Genomic DNA, 21,455 nt, shown 5'->3' on the forward strand with positions numbered 1-21,455 from the left:
TGAAAATACTCTATGTTTTAATAATTATATTTTCTTTTTCAGGAAGGACGGCTTTGCCTTATTGCGACCGTACCTTTTAAATAAAAAACCCCTTTTATTATAGTGTAGTAAAATTCTTTTTTTATGTTTTTTAGGATGAACGATCCAAAGAGACCGTATTGCCGTAGAATAAAGCCGATGGAATAGTTTTAATAGTTGAACTTCCATCTATTGTGCTCTGATTCTTTTTCCAATGAAATCAACTTTGATGTGTTGATTTCATTGGAAAACGAATCAGAGCACAAACAATGAAAAAAAAAACATCTTATTTTTATACAGTTAATTAAAATACTTTCTTATTAAAATGTTACCTACATTAAAAAAAATCAATTTAATATAGTGCATTCGTATCATGCGCTAATCATGATTCACAACGTATGATCATGTCCCCTGCTGTACTGCGACACTGCGACCAACTATAAGTGTACCAAATAAATAAAAAAAAAACCATTAGTGATTAAACAGTTACATCGCAGCTGGAAATTTTGAATGACGTGCTCAGCTAAAAAATTCTTCGTTTTGAGAATAATTTACCCTATTTGGAAAGCCCCTTAGAAAGATGACAAATCAACGATCGGTGCAATTGTCTCAAACATATCAATCATTTAGAATGCATCCATCTACTCAGTTGTGTGTGTGAGTGTGTAGGAGAGGAGGGGAGTGGGAGTGGGGGGGGAGGTTGTGTGTATGTGCATGAACGACATTCTTCTACGAGCTTTACTACCGGCGTCAAACCCATGAACACGCGAGGTAAATTGTGAGCGTAAAAAATACTACTACAATAGATCAGATCGGAAGCCTCACAGATATGGATGGAAAATCGACACGACCGGGAGCATAATATAAATAAGGCTCTGTGTAAGGACGGCAGTATAGCAGCGGTGGTGGAACGGTAAAGAACGATCTGCTATTTTTCGATCGCAGCGCTCAAAAGTGCACTTCACAGTTGAAGTCTTGGTGTGAAACAGTTGTTATTTGCGACACATATTGTGATAATTAAGCGAATTTTCATAGATTGTTATAACTATGGTGATGGAAAAGGTGAGTTGGTGAATGGTGTGATGTGGCATATGGACTACTCAGTACTAACAATGGTAGAGGTGGGAGATGAAAACATCTCTTCGGTCTGACCTCGATCGTTAAAAGGAGTGCAATCAATTTCGTCATCGGCTACATAATCGATTGAAAGTCGGATTTCATCATTCGACGGTTAGAGGATGTGGCAAACTTTGATTAGTATAGTATGAGGAGTGGAACGTACCTTCGTGTTTAACAATTCACATCGTCAAATTACTTGATCTGCGATAGTGTTCTGCATTACTTTACTGCACGTGTTTCATGAACTGTTATCAAGCGGTATTTGGCGGTAGTGAATATAAACAGCTAGAAATCTAAAGGACAAGAAGCGACAGTGATCATTTGTTTCAGTTTATTTCCCTGGTCTGGACTATTGTTGAATTTCATTTACATGACCGTTAAACTTTATAGTTAAAATTCAACCAATGAATGCATTTTAGTTTGCATGATTTATCATAAGTTGGCTTTTGGTACTCAATAGCAATGCTTATGTTTGAATGTCGTTTTGGGAGCGTTCAAAACTACTGTATTAACAAAAAACTATGTCTATTGATAGTTTACTCTGTAAATAGGGCATACTTAACATAACACTGCTTTTACGATTACACGTAATTGATAACAGTTGTCGAGTGAGTAGGTAGAAGTCTTTCATTTATTTTATTTAAAATTGTTTTACGATTTTTACAGCTAGGTTTTTTTATTAAATTATTTTAATATAATATGGTAATATTTTTGTACGTTTCACGCTATGTGCGACGTGTCTTAGCGACTGACGTACGTTCCCAATTATGTAAACTTATATTTGACATGGTATCATGATATCGTCTAGTTAACAAATCCGTTTCGTTAATACAATTGGCGTCAGCCATCCTGTAAGAAGACAGTTTTGCACAGAAACACAGTACGATGACACATTTGTTATCTATTCTTCGGTTTTCGAGAGCCTTCGCGGTGGAACGACTTAAGCGTTTGAATTCCCTTTTCAGTACAAAATTCATTAGCAAAGGATCAAGTTTAGGATTTCCTTTGTAATAGATAATGAAAGGCGTTGTTATCGCAACTGTTGTGTCTGTTCGATAAATTTCGTATTTTTTTTTTCGTTTAGCGTTGCACATGCATTTCTTTACACATCCCCGATGATTCTGCCTTGCGTGTGGTCGAACCATTCAAGTCTTGCCTGAATGGGGTTTCGGAAAGATGGGGTACCGATTTCCACAGCACTGACAGCTGCTTATCAGCAAATCCGGTTATGCTACCTGAAACATAGCAACAGAGGCAATGCTCGTGCCGCTGGATTGTTAGTCCGGAACCGATAACCTAAGACGCAGTGTTTAATGAGGGATCGGTTAATATTTTTTTGGTGAACATTGCCCTTTACTGGAGCATGAGCGATGGTACTGTTACTATCCATTCATGACGATTCTACGCTAACACGTTACTGTACTTTGTGCAGTACAGGCCCCTGTTGCTCGAATCTTCGCATCCAGTGAGGAATTCATCGCATGGCTTTCACTTATCAGCTTCAGTGTTATGTGCTACTAAGCGAATGATTAAGGAAGTGAGCTGCACGCATCCGCACGGGCACCCACCGCACAATGAGAGCACACGTCATGTAGGCTAATAGCTGAAGCACTCTGACCTGCGCATTGATCGTGCACTGGACCTTGAAAAGCGAAGAATACGGAACAAAACTTGTAGGTCAAGCATCCACGGATGTCGTTCAAATACAACACACAGCAAACACCGCAATTACATGGACTTCTTGAATCAGGGGGAAACGCCTCAATCCTTTCCCATTTCTTCCTCTTATTGTTTGATAATTTGTTTAAATTAATTTGTTTAATTTGTTTTGCGACATTAAAACTGGTTTAATCTACTTTCGAAACACAGGTTATCAGTAACTAAGAAACCTATCAACCTGTTTTCAGTTAAATTTAATTACTTTATCTTTTTTTTGTTATTTCATCTTACCCAGACCAAACGAACCTTTTGCGTTATCGGAGCGGGCACCGCTGGGCTTTGTGCTGCGCGGCATGCATTGCAAGCAGGTGGAATTGTTACCGTGTTTGAGATGGGCAAACAGCTCGGCGGAACCTGGGTGTTTAATGAGGCAACGGGCAAAAACGAATACGGTATCGACGTGCACTCTAGTATGTACAAAGGATTGAAAACTAATCTGCCGAAGGAGATCATGGGCTATCCGGACTTTCCCATACCAGAACAAGAAAGTTCTTACATCCCAGCGGAGGATATGTTAACCTTCTTTCAGCAATTTGCCGAATCGTATGGAATTTTGGAGCACATTCGCTTCAGCCACTACGTAGTGCGGGTGAAGCCGACGATTGATGAGAAAGGATGGGAAGTGATTGTACGCGACTGTCCGAACGATCAGCTGCTGACGCTAACGTTCGATTACGTGCTCGTGTGTAATGGACACTACCATACGCCTAATTTACCAAAGTATCCCGGTATGAGCGTATTCCGGGGCAAACAGATGCACAGTCACGATTATCGCAGCAACGAACCGTTTGAAGGTATAACAGAGAAACGTGTACAAAGGCTCAAAATAGTTCATTCAAAATTCTATATATTACAGGTGAAACAGTTCTCGTTATCGGAGCGGGCCCGTCAGGAATGGATATGGCATATGAGATCTCTAAGAAAGCGATCCGTGTTACTTTGAGCCACCATTTGAAGGATAAGCCCCAAACGGTGTTTCCGAGCAATGTGACATTGAAGCCGGACGTAACAAGGCTTACCGTAACCGGCGTTGAATATGCTGACGGTACCAGTGAAGACTTTAGTGTCATCTGCTACAGCACCGGTTACAAGTACACCTTCCCATTCTTAAGCGTCGATTGTGGCATCACGGTTGAGGAAAACTACGTGCAGCCGCTGTACAAGCACTGCATTAACATCCGCTACCCTACGATGGCATTCATTGGACTTCCATTCTACGTGTGCGCGGCGCAGATGATGGACTTGCAGGCACGGTTTTGTCTTAAATTTTTCAGCGGTGCCAAAACTCTGCCCACCCAGGAGGAGATGAGTGCCGATACGGCTGCTGAGATGGAAGAACGTTGGAAGCGCGGTTTGAAGAAACGGCAAGCACATATGATGGGCCCGGTAGAGGATCGTTACTACGATGATCTAGCGCAGACTGCTGAAATCGACCCGATCAAGCCAGTGATCAAGAAGCTCCATAAGATCAGTGCGATGCGTTACTCGGAAGATTTGGTGAATTTCCGAAACGATAAATTTCGGTTAGTAGACGATGAAACGTTTGTGAAGGTTAACTAGAGCGGTTGGTGGGTAAAAAAAGGTACACTAGGGCGACCTATTGATAAACACAACAATGTTAGAGATAATGTGATTTATTATAGAATAAGATACCAGCAAACAATCAGTACATCTTAGGTGGAGAGGGACGTAATAGAAAAACACGAACCAAATATAGCATAATTTTAGCTCTAAAACTAAACAGTTGTTTACTCTACCGTTCCGAAACACAAACTTGGCAAATGTAATATAATAGAGCTAGATATAGAGACAACTAACTTAAATTAAACTTCTAGAAGCTTATCGAAAATTTATTATTTCCTTTGTAGCGTTTAATCAAAACAAATCATAGGCAGATGTAAAATCTAGAAAATTCTACCACTTGCAACGAACGCGGTTAGTTACACGTGAATGCATTGTTTACTGCTATGTTTGCTCACTCTACTCCCCTGCGTCAATTTGATTTTAATCAGTTTTCGCTCGTGATAAAGCAAGGCGGAGAAAATGTTTTATTATTTTTTTAATTTTCATACAAACACTAGAAGAGAATTTACGTAAATACAAAAGTTTATTTGCCTTTTGTTATTCATTTTAACGTTAATTTACATATCATATTTATATTTACATTTATATTTACGTTTATATTAATGGATATTTCATATTCGTATTTATATATTAATTGACGTTAATAATTTTGCTTTGTTTGCTCACTCTTCTTCCCTGCGTGAATTTGTTTTTAATCAGTTTTCGTTCGTGATAAAGCAAGGCGGAGAAAATGTTTGTTTGCATGTTTTTTTTTTATATAAACGCTTGTCGAACATTTACGTAAACAAAAGTGTTTCTGTCTTTTTTATTGATTTTAACGTAACGGACAGAAATGGAAACCAAAGAGCGTGACTGTGAGTAAACTTCCGGCTTCACATGCGCAAATGAACGTTAATGATTTAAGAGCAAACGGTTTGCGATTTACTCTGCGTTATAGAAAAATATCTATCATTTTATATGTTAGCCTGTTCCTGCTTGACACAAGATAAAATGCATCGACCTGTTGAGCAATTATTCCTTTACATATTCGAAATATTCGTCATCTACGATTCTAAATACGTCCTCGCGGAAGTGTATTAAATCGTCTACAAACCGTTGACTGCTTTCGTTGTGCAGTTTGGTCATTACCAGGGGAATGGTTTCAATTTGGGCCGTCTTTGCAAGATCGTCATAATACCGGCCCTGCTCCGGTCCCATCATGTGTGCGTGTCTTTTCTTATATCCGCGCTGTAAACGATCCTCAAATTCTTGCGCCGCATCTTCCAGCATCTCGTGCGCTGGTGGTAGATGCTGTCTACCCGTCAAGTATGCCAGACAAAATCGAACCTGAAGATCCATCATTTGTGCCGCACACACGTAGAACGGTAGTCCGATGAACGCCATCGTTGGGTGGTTAATGTTGATGCAATGTTTGTACAGCGGCTGTACGTGGTTATCTTGCACTTCGATGCCACAATCCGCACCAAGGAAGGGAAAGTTATATCGGAAACCTGTGCAGTATAGAACTACGTCGAATGACTCCTCACTTCCGTTCGTGAACTTTGCTCCGGTTTCCGTAAGCATGGAAACGTCTGACTGTTGGGACAAGTTGGAAGGGAAAGGGAAGGTCAGTCGCTCCATGTGGTGACTGATCGTTACACGGCGCGCTGTTTTTGCCAGTTCTAGTGCTATATCCATACCGGAAGGACCTGCGCCCATAACGAGCACCGCTTTGTCTATAACGTGATAGAAAACGCTGTATTTAGAATGCGCACAAAGAAGGAGCATTAGATGGAAACTGTTTTACCTTTGTAATGTTCAGTACAACGATAATCGTGGCTGTGCAGTTGCTGTCCCTGGAAAATTTCGCTTCCGTTCACTGTCGGTACGTTCGGAGTGTGATAATGACCGTTACAGATAAACAGGTAATCAAAAACATGCTGCTCCTTTTGATGATCTGCTAGATTCTCTACTTCAACAATCCAGCGTTCACCGTCCGTGGGATGGACTTGCACGACATGATGCTCGAACTTGATACAGTCTTTGATATGATACCGATCGGCGTACAGGCGTAAAAATGACAAAATATCATCCGAAACAATGTACGAATCGCGTTGTGCCGGTATTGGGAAGTCCGGATATCCCATTACCTCCTTGGGCAAGTTCGTACGCAATCCACGGTACATACTGGTATGCACAGGAAGCCCGTAACGATCGACACCAACTTCATCGGTGTAGATCCATGTTCCACCAAGCTGATCCATTCGCTCAAAAATTGTAACCTGTGCTCCGATCTCGAGCACACGTCGTGCGGCAGCCAATCCTGCCATGCCGGCGCCTATGATGCAGTAGCTCATGTTCACTTGTTTCTTACTGGTTATGGACGGCGAAACTAAATTCAAACGTACACCCAGAATTCTATCACTTAACGCACGCAACACGACAACGCTACAGATGACTGGGACTGCGTTCAGCTTGTTCAACACATTTATAACGCATCATTCAATCGCGCCCTACTGCCCACGGACAAGCGTTCTCTCACGGTCGTATGCAATACATCATCGGTGGATGCAGGCGTCAGCTTCAACACGATCAGATAATAACGGGAGACGGCGTCGTCCGTTGATACCGCCAAGCTAGCTGTTGTCTCTCACTAAGTCGGCCAAAGCATAACATCACGGGTGGGGTGTCGTGCAAAGGGTAAGGCCAATAGGCTAATGACCGCATTAGAATAATTATACTTTTTTTTTTGCTCTGGTAAAAACATATAAAGAACACATTTTGTTCCTGTTGCTGCTACAGCAAAAAAACCCTGTACCAAATGCTAGGGTATCTTTTACTTCCCAAATAAATGAATTAATTTGAACTAAGAAATTTTTTAAAATTGCAATTATAACAGGAACAGCATTCACACGATATGTGCTATAGTTAATGTGGTTATCTGTTTAAGCCGGTCTCGTTGTACAGTCGTCAACTCGTACGAGTTAACAACATGCCCTTCATGGGATCAAGCCGCGAATGGCCCATGCCGCCGTAGGACTAACTATCCTGCTATGGGGGGAAATCAATAAGTCACTGAAAGCCAAGCCTACAAGTGGTACAGGCAGGCCTTGACAGACAACGGTTGTTGTGCTAAAAGAAGAAGAAGAAGATACTGTTTGCTGCTGATTATGTTGAACTTATTGTCGTCTGATCGTATCAGATCAAGCCTGTTTACCGCTAGACCAGCGAAACAACTCAACTGATTAGCCGTTAGGGCCAGTCCCCAGCGGGAGTCATCCATAAAATTTGAAACACTTTTACGATGCAAAGAAGAAAAAAACTATGATAATGGTTCATTTTTTAATATTCTCCTCAGCACGGCTCTCTGTATTGAACTGTCATTTCTAAACAACACGGCTATACCGACAGCCGGCTAAAAGGTACCCGGATAAACGGCGTCCCACCGTATATTACATTTAAAACTCTACTTTTCACATAATTATTGTAGCATTGTTTAAACAAAACCGTTTCTTACATAATATAAGGTGGATTGTTCCAGCACTACATTTTGTTACAGTACGCAGTGGAACATTTTTGCGTGTCGTAATTTATAGATAATCCCAAAATGCGTTAATAATTGGCATGCACTGTGATGTGTCGTCCACATGCCTAAAAGTTATTTTTTTTTTGTATGATGCCTCCAAACATATTTGTTTAATTGCATTTGGTAAGTGATAAGATTATCACACGGGCGGTCCCACTTGATAGCATGCTCGTCATTGGTTCAAGCCTCATACGGACCGTCCTCCCCCCCCCGTAGCGAGAACTGACTATCCAGCTGCGTGGTACTGAATAATGTCTCAAGAATCTGCATAGACCGGTATGTTCGCTTTACGCCAAGTAGAAGTGATAAGATTGTTAAAAAAAAACAATATTTTTTATGTACTGTTCCTTAAAGAATACAATGGAAATCCCACGTATTACACCTATTCTGCCCCGTGCATCGAATAGGGTTCTCTTATCATGCCATGAAACTGTATGCCAGTATCATCTCAGATACGGTCCGTTACGCACGCTCGTTGAATCGTTCCCCGCTTCCAATGGTAAGGCATTTTATTCGCAATAATCACAAAGAAAAATTACTAACATTGAACATTGAACACTAACATTGAAATCGTACAACAATTTTAGGCACCTGCTGCTGCTACCTATTGTATTATCGGAGCTGGACCTTCCGGTCTATGCACCGCCAAACAGGCGCTAGCACTCGATAGCCATGCTACTGTGACAGTGTTTGAACAATCTAAGCAAATTGGAGGCTTGTGGGCTTACACTGATGACACTGGAAAAGATTCAAATGGCTTGGATATTACATGCATGTACGCGAACCTTCGCACAAACCTCGTCAAACAGGGCATGGGATATCCGGACTATCCCATCGACGAACAAGCGCCTACATTCGTGACGATTAGCGATGTGATAAAGCAACTGGAAGGGTACGTCGACAAGTTTCAATTGAAGAAGGTGATTCAATTTGAACGCGAGGTTGTTCGAGTGACCCGAAATTTCAGTACCGATCGCTGGGACGTGAGTATGATATGCCAAAAGGCGATCGCGTTGATGGAGCTATATTAAATTTTACTCACATTGCAGGTACTGGTGAAAGATGTAGCCGCCAATCGATATGCCATGCATCAGTTCGATTTCGTACTGGTATGCAATGGTCATTACAGTTCACGAATAATTCCATCTTTCCCGGGACGGAACATATTCCGAGGCCAGCAGCTGCACAGCAAAGATTATCGCCGTGAAGAAAACTATCGTGATCAGCGTGTGCTTGTTGTTGGTGGAGGACACAGTGGAATGGATATAGCACCGGCCATTGCTCTACATGCCGATAAGGTTGTGCTGAGTCATCGGTGTAATGATCCCGTTCATACCGGCGATCGAGTGGTACAGAAGCCGGAAGTGTTGCGCCTAACGCAAACTGGTGCAGAATTTGTGGATGGCACACGGGAAGAATTCGACACCATTATCTACTGCACGGGTTATCGCTACTCGACACCGTTTCTCTCAGTGGACTGTGGCGTGTCTTTAGAAAACAACACCATCAGTCCCTTGTATTATCACTGCATCAACATCAACCAACCGACTATGGCCTTTATCGGGCTGCCTTTCAACGCCTGTCTTATGCTTATGATGGATCTGCAAGCAAGATTTTGCCTGAAATTCTTTACCGGTCAAAAACAGTTGCCGGGCAAGCAACAAATGCTAGAGTGGTGGCAGAAAGATCAGCAGGAGCGAAAGGAGCGCGGTTTAAGTGGGAAGCTATCTCACATGTTAGCTGGAGATTTACAGCAACGGTACTATGACGATATTGCGCGAATTGCCGAGATAGAAACACTCAAGCCCGTGCTCGCGAAAATGCACGCCGATTGCATCAACAGTAAAAAGGAGGATGTTAATTTTCGTAATTTTGAATATCGTATCGTTGACGATGAACATTTTATTAAGGTTCAAATACCACCCACACCGACGATGAGCTAAAATCGCAACGATGATCGAGATTTAATGGTTCAGAGCGATGACCGTCGTACTGTTCTTTCAGAGCATTCAACATTCAGTCGATGTATTCCAAATTTAGAAATTGATTTTCGATAAACTATCCCGTTGAGCAACGCACAATTAAACATGTATGAGTCAATAATACGAACATGGTTCTTGATGTATTACGAAACGCTTTACTAGATATTATCAAAAAGTATACGTTTTATTGGAAACATCCAAAAATATAAATGCATCTACAATTGAATTGTGCGTAAATCGTTTCATAATTTCTTATCTCTATATGTATATATGTGTGTGCATTACTACACACCTCACCATCCGCAACCATCCGCGCAAATTATATGAACCGCGGATGGTTGCGCCATGGTTGCGCCGCTGGGTTTCGGTTAGCTACTGTGGCTCTCTACAGTTAACTCGTTTGATGCACATACAACTTCCGAAATATCATACTTGACAAACGTATTTTCATCCACTATGCGGTACACATCATTTCGATAGTTTTGTAAATCTTCTTTCTTTCGCCTTCCACTATCAATGTGCATATCCGTCATGACCTTCGGTATGGGTTCGATTTGCGCTCGGTGCGCTAAGGATTGATAATACTCCCCTTGATATTCTGCTCCCATCATGTGTGCCTGCCGTTTTTTCAACCCTTTACTCCATCGGCCGTTCATTTCACGATCATGGTCGGACACCATGTCGGCCCTGTCCGGCATAGACAGACGGCCACCGTAAAACGTAACACAGAATCTTGCTTGCAGCTCGAACATGAGCGTGGCACAGACGTAAAAAGGTAACCCAATGAAAGCCATCGTGGGATGATTTATGTTTAAAACGTGTTTGTAGAGCGGTCGCACCCAATTATCGTCCACCTGCACGCCACAGTCAGGATGCAGGAAGGGAAAGCTGTACCGGTAGCCTGTACAGTAGAAGATGACCGATACGGGATGTTGAGATCCATCCACGAATTCCACACACTCTGGCAAGATACGTAGCACGTCCGGTACTTGTAGCACGTTGGGAGGAAAAGTTAGTTGCTTCAGCTTTTCCGGTACGTGGTGGCTAAAGTATACGGTTTTTGCCATCTTCGCTGCTTCAAGCGTTAGATCTGTTCCACTTGGCCCAGCACCGATCACAAGTACGAGCTGGTCTCTGAAAATGTCTGATTTGCGATAGTCATGACTGTGTAGTTGCTTGCCAAGGAAACATTCGCCACCGGGATACGTCGGAATGACAGGTGTATGGTAGTGTCCATTGCATACCAGCACGAAATCAAACCTTTCAGTTGTTCTCAATCCACTAGCCAGCTGTCGTACGGTGACACTCCATCCGTCGGTTCCATCCGAAGCAGGTCTCACCTCTTCGACCAAATGTTCAAACGCGATCCTTCTGGTAACATCGTAATGCGCGGAATAATCTCGAATGAATTGTAGCACCTCGTGCCAGGGCACGTATGAGGCGGGCTGTGCCGGCATCTCATAGCCTGGAAAGCCCATAATTTCTTTCGGAAGGTTTGTCTTCAGCCCTTCGTACATACTGGTATGTACTGGTAAACCATAGCGATCGTTGCCCACTTCATCTGTGTACACCCAGGTGCCACCGATTTGATCCGTTCGTTCATATATTGTTACGTTGCCACCAGCATCCAGAATCGTTTTAGCCGAACATATACCAGAACTTCCAGCGCCTATCACACAGTAGCGTTTCGGCTGCCCTGTCTGACATCGTATCAGTGAGATAGCATAGACAAGAAAGGAAAATAATTAATCTTATCGCATACAAATTTGACCACAAGTAGGAACTTACCATTTTTATAATAATACAATAAAAAGCTATATTTGAGATTCGTTTTAACAAACGGACACTCGTTAATTATGGGTGTATATTGCGTGCAGGTCTTTGCTACGACAGAGTTATCACTATCACTAACATATGAAAGAGCGCAGACTGGCACATTTTGACACAGCGGCAAGCAAGACGACGAAACAGCTGATTTGAGAACACAATCTCTTTTCTAGATTTTCACTATGGGACAAAGTAATAGCATTGGCCAAATGTAGCCAAAAGATATATTTTATAAAATATACCGATAAAATAGACAAGTTTAATGCATTCATGCTGATCTCACTTAATACGTGTGGTACGTTGGTTTAAACATATAGATGCAATTTTCATACGCTCTGTTCGGATATTTGATCTGATCTGCTATGTAAATGAAAAAAAAAAAACAATACTCATTGGATTGATTATAACAATTTGATTTCACTGTGATTCCATATTGTGTGCACGAGATTGCCATGTTCAAGAGAATATAATTATTCTTTCTATGTTGGACGAATGCTGGATGCGTTGGTCTTAGGTTGTTAACAGTGTGTTCTTATGATTAAACAATCGTTTCTCACTACAAGAAAATCAATTGAGTGCACGCTTCGGATTGAAAACTGTACATTCGTCGGATTAAACCATGCGGATTGCTGTGCCTTGTGTGAAATTGTGTGAAACTTCTTTACATACTTTATACCTCACTTCCAAAATTTCACTACATCATGTTTGGGAATTAATTACGCGCATTTTACGCCAAGATTTAACTTCTCTTTGATTCATATGGCAGGCAGACCCACCAGAGCTAGTCCAAAAGTTGGATTCATTATTTGAACGTCCTGTCGGTGGATGTGAAAGCATGTTCGTTTTGTTTTCTGTTAACATGTGTCGTATTCTTTCTCATTGAATTACTTTATTTACCTACTGTATTGAGCTTCTGTTGCGCACTCATCTAGAGCTGTTTTTCATAATTTTTAGCTAATGGATATTTGTAAAACTGAAACACACCATGAACAAGAAAATGTATATATTTTATAAGGATAATATGATGAGTCTATGTACTGTTTGTCTTCATTTGTTCTCCAACAACTGTAACCCTTCATCTCTCTAATTAGAATTTTACAACACCTGAAATACATGTATGGGGTACGTTTCGCTCATAAGATAAAGTCTTTAAAACACTGATCAAAAATTTAAAAATTCTCCACAATAAAAAAAACACTAGCTTGTTTGTTTCAAGCTAACACGGCTATTTAGTCACAACATACAATCGTATCAAGGTTTTCTTACAAACGATCCAAAATCTACATCACTTATCACACGAGAGCCGAATAGTTTACAGAAGAAACGAAACGTTGGGAGCTTTTTTCTTATTATTTGTGTCTTTAGGAGTCTTTGGTGGCTGGCTCGCCATTGGCTTAAACGTTGCATGAAGATAAACCACTTAATCTCAGTAGTGTACATGCTTATATATTCATATCTAAGAAGTTTTTGATGGTGTAGAGTACTTTCATTGCAAATGTTTCCTCATTTGCGTATGTATTCTTATCAAATTTACGCATTGTTGCTTTTCTGGCCAATTCTTGTTCTGGTTCGATGTAGAACTGGCTAGAAGTGGAAGTTTTTCGGGGGGAATGGAAGATTTCGTAATACGTCTGCTACCATGCAAAATGGGTTCATTTTAGCTGTTAAACGCATAGGTTATCTCAAAAAGATGCTACAGATAACGTGTGTATCGCCGCTTCAGTTTACCGAGAAATTGTTTGCTTTATAAACGTAATGCTTCAGTGTTATAAATAACACTTGCATATCATTGCACGAGACACAGAAGTTATGTAAACCTAAATAATGCACTTAAATTTAAAAAATACAAATTCGAAATGAGTTATCATTATACTTTTGTCGTTATGTTTCGAACTTTTGACTACTTGCAGTGTACGTGTGCTTGAGCGATCAGGATTAATAGCGATTTGCAAAGGATTTGTTTGTACAAATGTTCAATTTCTCCACTTTAACTTGAATTGTACGTTCTGACAGTGATAGTTGCACAACTAAACCTGCATTCGTGTGTCAGACATAGTAACAAACATGCCTGCACAACAAACAACAAATAGAACTCAAAAATGGAAGGACGGCTTTATCGGTGCTTAACATTGATATCAAATCTGAAAAAAGGGGTCTTGTAAAACAATATGAGCGTCAGACTAATTTAAAGTGCTCACAGATCCAATTTCTACAGTCATTTTAATTTATACGTTGTTTTAGGCTGCGTATGTGCGTGTGTGATTGTTTTGTGTTTGGTATTTTTTTTTTTTGTTTTTTGTATACTACTCTTGTACGATGATGGCGTTGTGAGAACTTTCCACCTATTGCTGTGTTACTTTTTTTTACATATTTTTCGAATGTTTTGTTTTATCGGATTTGTTTACTACTCTTCATACAGGATGATTTATACTTAGTATTTTTACATGCATTTATCAGTCGATATCATCAGTCCCTTTGGAATACGATTGGGTGAACTGAGTAATAAATGATACAATGCGCTCAACATATACGAACCCACAAATTGCACTGCAGTAAAATCAATAAAGCGTTTTAGAAACGTTGTCTGAGGGAGTTAATCTATACTTGCTTCAAAACAACATTGCAACAAACGAACACCAAATGGAAAGGCTCTATTCCGGGAAGCATTGAGATAAACTATAGGAAAGTGTAAGTAATACTAATCTGTAAGCAATGAGCATAGTCTATTCGACTGGCTAAACGCAATTAAATAACAATCATTATAATTGCTTTTTTTCTACCATTTAAATTTGTGCGATAACAAAGGATACATCATAATTAATGGAAGATTCACAGACATGTTTAACAACATCCTTCACCAGTAATCTGCAAACATACATACGCATGCTAACTTCAAGAAGTATAACTAGTGAGGATTCGTTTGTTGCACTAAATTTGCAGGCTCTACTCTATTACAATCATTCATGTTTCTTTAAGATTACTCGACCGATGCATCTGCAAATAGTTGACCAATGTCTTTACTTTCAAGCGTCTCTGGAGAGAAAGGCTCCTCATAAGTAAGGAAACTATTCGAGTTGGATATAGTTGTTTTGCGACGGACGTTTTTCACTTTAGACGCGGCTACCGGTATGGTTGCGGATTTCACAATCCGTCCTTCAGTGCTAGAGGCTCGGGCCGTGTTGGAGGAAAGTCTTTTCTTTTCCGCGTTGCTGCCTTCGACGCCAGCAACCGACAAGGTTTTGATGGGTTTTTTACGCCTGCTGCTTTCCCTCCTGCGACCAGCAGCATTTTCCACGATGATAACATCCGAGCTTGACTTTGATTTCCGTTTGACAAACTCATCCGAAATGAAGATTAACTCGACGTCATCTCCGGCAGGTTCAGATGCTTTCGGTTGAGCGGAGTCTTCTACTCCCTGTCCTCCGCCGAGTGCCATATCATCAACTGATTTTGAGATTGTTTTTGTATCGTTGGCGCCCGTTGTCTCGGCAGCATTGACCACTATCGTTAGCATCTCATCGGCTGGATCTATCCCATGCACAGTGTTGGGCAGTTGAAAGCTTCTGATTGTCACCGGCCGAAGGGATAGTGACATAGAATTTCGCTTGTCTATGCTTTCCATCGATTTGGAAATTGTTTTCGGACTCTTCTGTACCCGTATGGTTTGCTGATCGCGCAACGATTGTCGTCTGAATTCATCGGAAATGATTATAATTTCCTCTGCTTGTGCTATGCTGCGGCCATGTGTTCGCAATAATGGCGGTTTTTTACGATATTGTTTCGATGCATGCTGTATGCCAATTGATCGCCGTTCGACCGTTTCGCTATGACGTCGCTCAAGCGGACCGATGATCGGTAACGGCGAATTAGGCGAAGGTAGTGGCGAGGGTAGCGGGGAAGCTGAGCTTCCTAGCAGTGAGTCGTCTGCACGCAGTCCGAGCATTGAATCGTCGATGGTTAGTGGAAGCGCAGCACGGCGGGAGTTAGAATCATCTCCACCAGGGGACCGACCGACACTGTCACTCCCAACGGCGTCTGCTGTGGCGTGTTTTGCCTTTACGTTACCTATTCCGTTTAAAATGTTCTTGACGTCTAATGATAATCTACACTTTGTACAAGATGAGGATGAGCTATTCGTAGTGTCGTTCAGTTTGCGCACTAATCTATTCAAATTGTCCTTGTTTAATGCTAATATTTTTTTGCTTTTACCTTCCTTCCCGACCATACTGCTCTCCGTACCAGCAATGGCAGCATTGACAACGTCATAGCCATCAGTTGGTGCTGCCGCTCCTGTTGGACTGGTTCGTTGCATCTGTTGCAGGTTTTCTTTGGAGGTGTTGATAATGTTTTCATTGCAAGCACACTTGCGGAACTTTAGATTTAACTCGATCATGCTGCTGTCGGATGAGTACGAAATGAAACCATGTACATCACTATTCTGACACAGAGACCGTCGATCCTCATCTACATCGGAGTTCTGATGAAAGTGATCCACCGCCACACCATTGATGTGCACGGTCGCTTTCGTATTTCCTACTACATGTTCATTCGCAGCACCATTTTGTGGTTGGCTTGCCTTTTGTTGATCGTGAGCAGAAACAGACGGCGTCGGCGGTTTTTGGGGCAGCTGATCCTCAACCGTATCTCTGCCATCCCCGTCGGAACGAGTGACTGGTAGACTAACGCTAGAGGCTGTCGGGGCGGAGGAAGCAAAATTAAATTCGCTCTCCCCGCCAGGCTCCTGATGCTAGAGAAGCTTTTCGATCGCGGATGCATCATTAGTAGAGTTTGAACTTAATGTAATTGATGCATTCAATATTTCATCATCTGTTATGGATCAATGAAGAACGAATAACGATATAAAACATTTAACAAAACACCACTTACAATCATGAGCAACAACATACCCGTATTTAAATCCTCTTCTTCGTCTTCCTCATTATCATCGTCATCGTTTTCTGCCACCTTTCGGCCGTCACCATCACCTTTGGTTCGCTTTCCACTGCTATTGCCGCTGGTGCGTTTGTTCAGCTTTTGTCAGTTGACCAGCTCAACGGACACAAACTGTTTTAGCCGTTCCAAATATTGGCTGTACATTTCCACGTCATTGTGACCGGCCCCTTCCACCCATAATGGTTCCACTGCTCGGGGACACTTTTCGTAAATGGTCATACCGTGGGAAAAATCGATCACCTCATCTTCGGTACCATGTATTACCAGAACGGGTGATGTTACTTTCGGCACTTTATCAATGCTAGAAGAAAGGAAATGCATAATAAGCTCATTAATGTCCGTGAACATTTACTGTAGGTACATTACAGCAAACCATACCTGGGAAATGCATCGAAAAACCACGTACGTTTTGTAGCTGGAAAGGCTACTCGCATACCTGACATCAGAGGGGAATGCAAAATGACCGCACCAACCTCATAGCGACTGGCTAAATCTACCGTGGGAACCGTGCCTATGCTTTGTCCGTAAAGAATTATATTTTCAGGACTGATGCCATACCGTGTTCGTAGAGCGTGCCACGCTGCATCGATATCTGCGTAAAGATTCTTCTCCGTCGGTTTTCCGGAGCTTTGACCATAGCCGGAATAATCGTAGCTAAAAATGTTACAATTAATCCGTTGACCTAATCCGATGAAAAACGTAGTCATTTGCCCAAGATCTACCGCATTGCCGTGGGAAAAGAGCAGTGTAAATCTAAAATAAAGATAAAGTGTTTCAATCTCAGGAATGAAGTATGGCAAGTATGGAATAAGTAAACAGTGACGATGCAATCATGGTCATGATACTTTCTTTAATTGAATTGTATAATCCTCAATCGAGAGAAATGTTATGTTACAGAAATGAAACATTAATGTATTGTTTGGTGATAGCTATTATTCCACATTTCATTAACCATATCCATAGAGATCTCGTGCATACGAATGTCGGAATTGATATTTTTACGTACCGTGCGTTAGCGCTACATTTGACGAATAAACATGCGATTCTGTTCCCGCGAGCAGATCGTGCGTAAAACACTTCGAAGCATTCTTTTTCACGATCGGTATACTGCCAGTCGGCCTTATCATGTAGCGTCAGGGTAAACTTGCTGTTAGTATTATCCGCTTCCGGTTTCAGATCGTAGCTAGCTTCTGGCGGTAAGAAGGCCAGCTTCGATGCAATGCGTCCTGGACACGGAGGGCAGCAAAACAAACAACAAAGTTCACTGAAACTTAACCCGTTCATCTTTTTTTTGTCGACGCTCGTAGCGTTTGTATCCGCTTCTTCCGTCGTCGTCGTCGTCGACGCCTCCAACACTGCCGATCTGCCCCGCTCGACTCTTGTTGAGGTAGAGGAACTTTTGTTAACTTTAGCTTTCCTATCCCGTTCCAGTTTGGCGTTTGTGTTTATTACGTTTGGATGGTTAGTCGTAGGCCTGGCGGAGAAGGATAATTAGCTCTCTTCAAATGTTGCGTCTCGCCCAATTTTCTCACTCACAACAACACTAATGGTGGGGGAGATTATTGAAGAGGGTATGGACCCATGAACTATTTCTCAAATCACACTTGTTAAATACGAAAAGAAACACACAACGGATGTAGTTTAAGATATGTTTGTCTCGCGTCAGAACAACTGTTTACAAATGTGGAACATCGAAAGAAGTTTTAATTGTTTTTGTTATTTATTTTTTTCACCCAACACAGTTGAACACCGATCGACCGATGTAAAGCGAAAATGATACGGACGAGCAATCAAAACTTCTTTTGTTTTTTATCCAATTATTTTTTTTTTTCTTGTCGTCTTTGACACATGACCAGAGTGACCAGAAATACCGATTTATCTGTATTCCTACCGATTTTTGATATGCCTACCGATTCACAGATGAGCCCCCTAAAACTACCGATTTTTCATTTATCCTACCGAAAATTTTTTCGTAATACTGACCAAAAAGTCATATTACCATTTCCCAAATCACTTAATGTATTAAACTCTATATGGAAATCACTAGCAACCAGAACCAGAACTTCAACAGAGACAACTAAGGCCCGTGTCTGCACTTCATGAACTCGAACGCGCTGATAAAATTTTATATGCAATTTGACAGATAATGTAACCCGGCGCTCTAGCAGCAATAGAACACGACATCGAACATGAAAAATGTATAGGACTTCCCAAGCGCCACAGATTAAGCTTAAACGACTGGAAAATTGAATATCCATAGAAAAAAATGAAAGCTCCACAGCTTCATTGGTTTGATCAATAGATGGCGTATTACAACTCATCATTATATTGCTATCCTTTTCTTGCAATGTGTTTCGACAAGTTTCATCTTATCATGACCTATATAGCCTTCTAACTTTCTGAGCAAAAATCTATATGAATGGTCGTGTGGTCAGATACGTGGGTATCAACACCAACGACCATTACTCTAATTTCACTTGCTTTTCAGTGCTGGTGATTTCCGTTGGAGTTTAGTATTTAAACAATCGTATCGCCGTTCTAGTTCTAGCGATGCATAACTTCAATGCGAAACCATACAACAGTACAGAGGAAATGAGAAAGCTCTCCTCCAAGCGATGAAGTTCAACTGGTTGGGGTATCCCACCAACAGAGAGCGCCACCAGCTTTTTTGATATTTTTAGAATGCATGAGTCGTTTGCCGTCTGCTAAACGAAGTCTTTCTATATTCCGTTTAGGTAGAGAACTTGAGTCGTTTAGAAGGTGTTTAGTGGTCGTTTAGTAGATTTGTGGCACTTGGGTTCACATGTTCGATTAATGGGTTCCCGCTGCGCAAATTCGAGCAGTTTCCAGCGCAGAAAATGTACCAAAATCTGCGCTGGCCAGCGCAGATTTTGGCCCGATCCCCGCGCTGGACTTCAGCGATTCCTGCGCTGGGTCGAGCAAGTTTAGCGCCATCTGTGGGCGAAATGGACGAACTATTTATGGCGGCGGAGCAAAAAAAACGGTCAAAAAGTTTAAAAATATTGGCGCCCATTTTTTCGTCCGCTTCTTCTCCCTCCCTCACCCTGCCTTGCCTTACTTGTTGTACTTGCGGCGCTTCTGCCCGTGCTTTCCGCCGCCAGCTGATTGGTTGTAGTGGTGTATGCGTTGGTTCATATATGCGCATTGCGGTTGTGTATTGTTATTGGTGGGTGTTCGCATTTATTAATTTGTGTGTGACCTTGAGACGCTGTGGGAGAAGCTGGATTGGGATTCAAAGTGTTATCGTGTTATCGGTGTATTGATGGTTTATTTTATTTCGTGCCGCTGCTGATGAGACCATTCGATGCCCCTGCCAGTTGAGGGTGAAGAAGCCTATTTAAAACAAGCGTAGGAGAACGTCTAACACTAATCTAATATTTTTTAATTTGAACATGTTGGATGCTTCAACGACCTTCAAAGCATCATGAAGCACAGTATATAGTGACTATAAAATATTTTTTTTTAATGTGCCGAAATCTTTCTCGAGTTTTTGTGTCTCGACACACACACACACACACGCACACAGCGCGGGGAAAGTGACCATTTACTCTATCATGTCGCGATACCCCACCCCGCCCGGCGCTAGGGATGAGGATGCGCTATATGATAGCTGATGATAGCGGAAGGGGAGGGGGGTTTGGTGGGGGGTGCGTGCTTGCGTGCGCGCTTTCATAGGTGCGTTCTCGCGTGCGCGCGTTCGTAGGTGCCTTATCGCGTGCGCGCGCGGGCGCATTTGTGTGTGTGTGTGTGTGTGTGTGTGTGTGTGTGTGTGTGTGTGTGTGTGTGTGTGTGTGTGTGTGTGTGTGTGTGTGTGTGTGTGTGTGTGTGTGTGTGTGTGTGTGTGTGTGTGTGTATGTGTGTGTGAGTTTGTGCGTGCGTGTTTGTGTGTGAGTTTGCGCGCGCGTGTTTGTGTGAGTGCGTGCGTTTGGAAACCTCAAAACTATTTGATTCTGATGCGTACATTTTCATCCGCTGCGGCTACAAAATACCACGCATTTTCGATCTCGCTACCTGAGAGGCAACACAACCATTGGCATTGGCATCTTTGCGATCGGCTCTGCTGTTGGGGGTATCAAAAAGACACACGATCAAAGCAAACGTGCGTGTGATATGTTGCACATTTATTATGTTGCACATATGTTGCAGCTAGCGGACGCAAGTGGAAACAACATTTTGAATTGAATCCATACAAAAGAGGATTCTGGATTTATTTATTACGGTGCGCGAATGGTGCTGCACCTGTCCGCCCAGAATCTGGTGGCTTGTTCGTTTGGAGTAGTTATCATGACGCCGATTGACTGGCAATGCCTTGGAATGGGTTCGGATCGGTAGGTTCATGTTTTGGTCGAGTGCATTCCGTGCATTTGTCGCGCCACAGCGGTAGACCCGGCAGCACCTTCCCTCCTCCCTCCTTCCCTCCTTCCCTCCTTCCCTCCTTCCCTCCTTCCCTCCTTCCCTCCTTCCCTCCTTCTCTCCTTCCCTCCTTCCCTCCTTCCCTCCTTCCCTCCTTCCCTCCTTCCCTCCTTCCCTCCTTCCCTCCTTCCCTCCTTCCCTCCTTCCCTCCTTCCCTCCTTCCCTCCTTCCCTCCTTCCCTCCTTCCCTCCTTCCCTCCTTCCCTCCTTCCCTCCTTCCCTCCTTCCCTCCTTCCCTCCTTCCCTCCTTCCCTC

The 21,455-nt window shown here is 42.2% G+C and overlaps 6 protein-coding genes across 7 annotated transcripts; 2 read left to right on the forward strand and 4 right to left on the reverse strand.

The window, feature by feature from the left end:
- Window positions 1-827: 827 nt before the first annotated feature.
- On the forward strand, window positions 828-4,592 carry LOC4577849 (senecionine N-oxygenase). The gene is made up of 3 exons (XM_061657095.1): window positions 828-1,080; window positions 3,092-3,650; window positions 3,713-4,592. Exons 1-3 carry the CDS (start codon window positions 1,066-1,068, stop codon window positions 4,414-4,416), a joined length of 1,278 nt encoding a protein of 425 aa, XP_061513079.1. The 5' UTR covers window positions 828-1,065; the 3' UTR covers window positions 4,417-4,592.
- Window positions 4,593-4,944: 352 nt separating this feature from the next.
- On the reverse strand, window positions 4,945-8,496 carry LOC1272649 (senecionine N-oxygenase). The gene is made up of 2 exons (XM_311550.6): window positions 6,227-8,496; window positions 4,945-6,155 (listed from the first exon to the last, which is right to left on the reverse strand). Exons 1-2 carry the CDS (start codon window positions 6,774-6,776, stop codon window positions 5,452-5,454), a joined length of 1,254 nt encoding a protein of 417 aa, XP_311550.5. The 5' UTR covers window positions 6,777-8,496; the 3' UTR covers window positions 4,945-5,451.
- On the forward strand, window positions 8,373-10,213 carry LOC1272650 (flavin-containing monooxygenase 3). The gene is made up of 3 exons (XM_311549.5): window positions 8,373-8,504; window positions 8,593-8,988; window positions 9,055-10,213. Exons 1-3 carry the CDS (start codon window positions 8,430-8,432, stop codon window positions 9,946-9,948), a joined length of 1,365 nt encoding a protein of 454 aa, XP_311549.4. The 5' UTR covers window positions 8,373-8,429; the 3' UTR covers window positions 9,949-10,213.
- On the reverse strand, window positions 10,149-12,065 carry LOC4577848 (senecionine N-oxygenase). Its single transcript, XM_559053.4, has 2 exons — window positions 11,776-12,065; window positions 10,149-11,687 (listed from the first exon to the last, which is right to left on the reverse strand). The coding sequence occupies exons 1-2, from the start codon at window positions 11,776-11,778 to the stop codon at window positions 10,356-10,358; spliced, it is 1,335 nt and encodes a 444-aa protein (XP_559053.4). The 5' UTR covers window positions 11,779-12,065; the 3' UTR covers window positions 10,149-10,355.
- Window positions 12,066-12,206: 141 nt separating this feature from the next.
- On the reverse strand, window positions 12,207-16,719 carry LOC133393130 (uncharacterized). Its single transcript, XM_061656588.1, has 2 exons — window positions 16,702-16,719; window positions 12,207-16,561 (listed from the first exon to the last, which is right to left on the reverse strand). Exons 1-2 carry the CDS (start codon window positions 16,717-16,719, stop codon window positions 14,792-14,794), a joined length of 1,788 nt encoding a protein of 595 aa, XP_061512572.1. The 3' UTR covers window positions 12,207-14,791.
- Window positions 12,207-18,597, reverse strand: LOC1272647 (alpha/beta hydrolase domain-containing protein 17B). Of its 2 annotated transcripts, XR_009766034.1 has the most exons (5): window positions 18,304-18,597; window positions 17,774-18,241; window positions 17,146-17,520; window positions 16,722-17,068; window positions 12,207-16,641 (listed from the first exon to the last, which is right to left on the reverse strand). XR_009766034.1 is itself a non-coding variant. In XM_061657097.1 (4 exons), the coding sequence occupies exons 2-4, from the start codon at window positions 18,049-18,051 to the stop codon at window positions 16,852-16,854; spliced, it is 870 nt and encodes a 289-aa protein (XP_061513081.1). In that variant the 5' UTR covers window positions 18,052-18,241; window positions 18,304-18,597; the 3' UTR covers window positions 12,207-16,851. The 2 variants fall into 2 exon arrangements, 1 of the variants encoding a protein (XP_061513081.1); XM_061657097.1 differs by having other exon boundaries at window positions 12,207-17,068.
- Between the last annotated feature and the right edge of the window lie 2,858 nt (window positions 18,598-21,455).

The sequence above is a fragment of the Anopheles gambiae genome, chromosome 3, assembly GCF_943734735.2.
Source record: "Anopheles gambiae chromosome 3, idAnoGambNW_F1_1, whole genome shotgun sequence".
In the NCBI taxonomy this organism is placed as follows: Eukaryota; Metazoa; Arthropoda; class Insecta; order Diptera; family Culicidae; genus Anopheles; species Anopheles gambiae.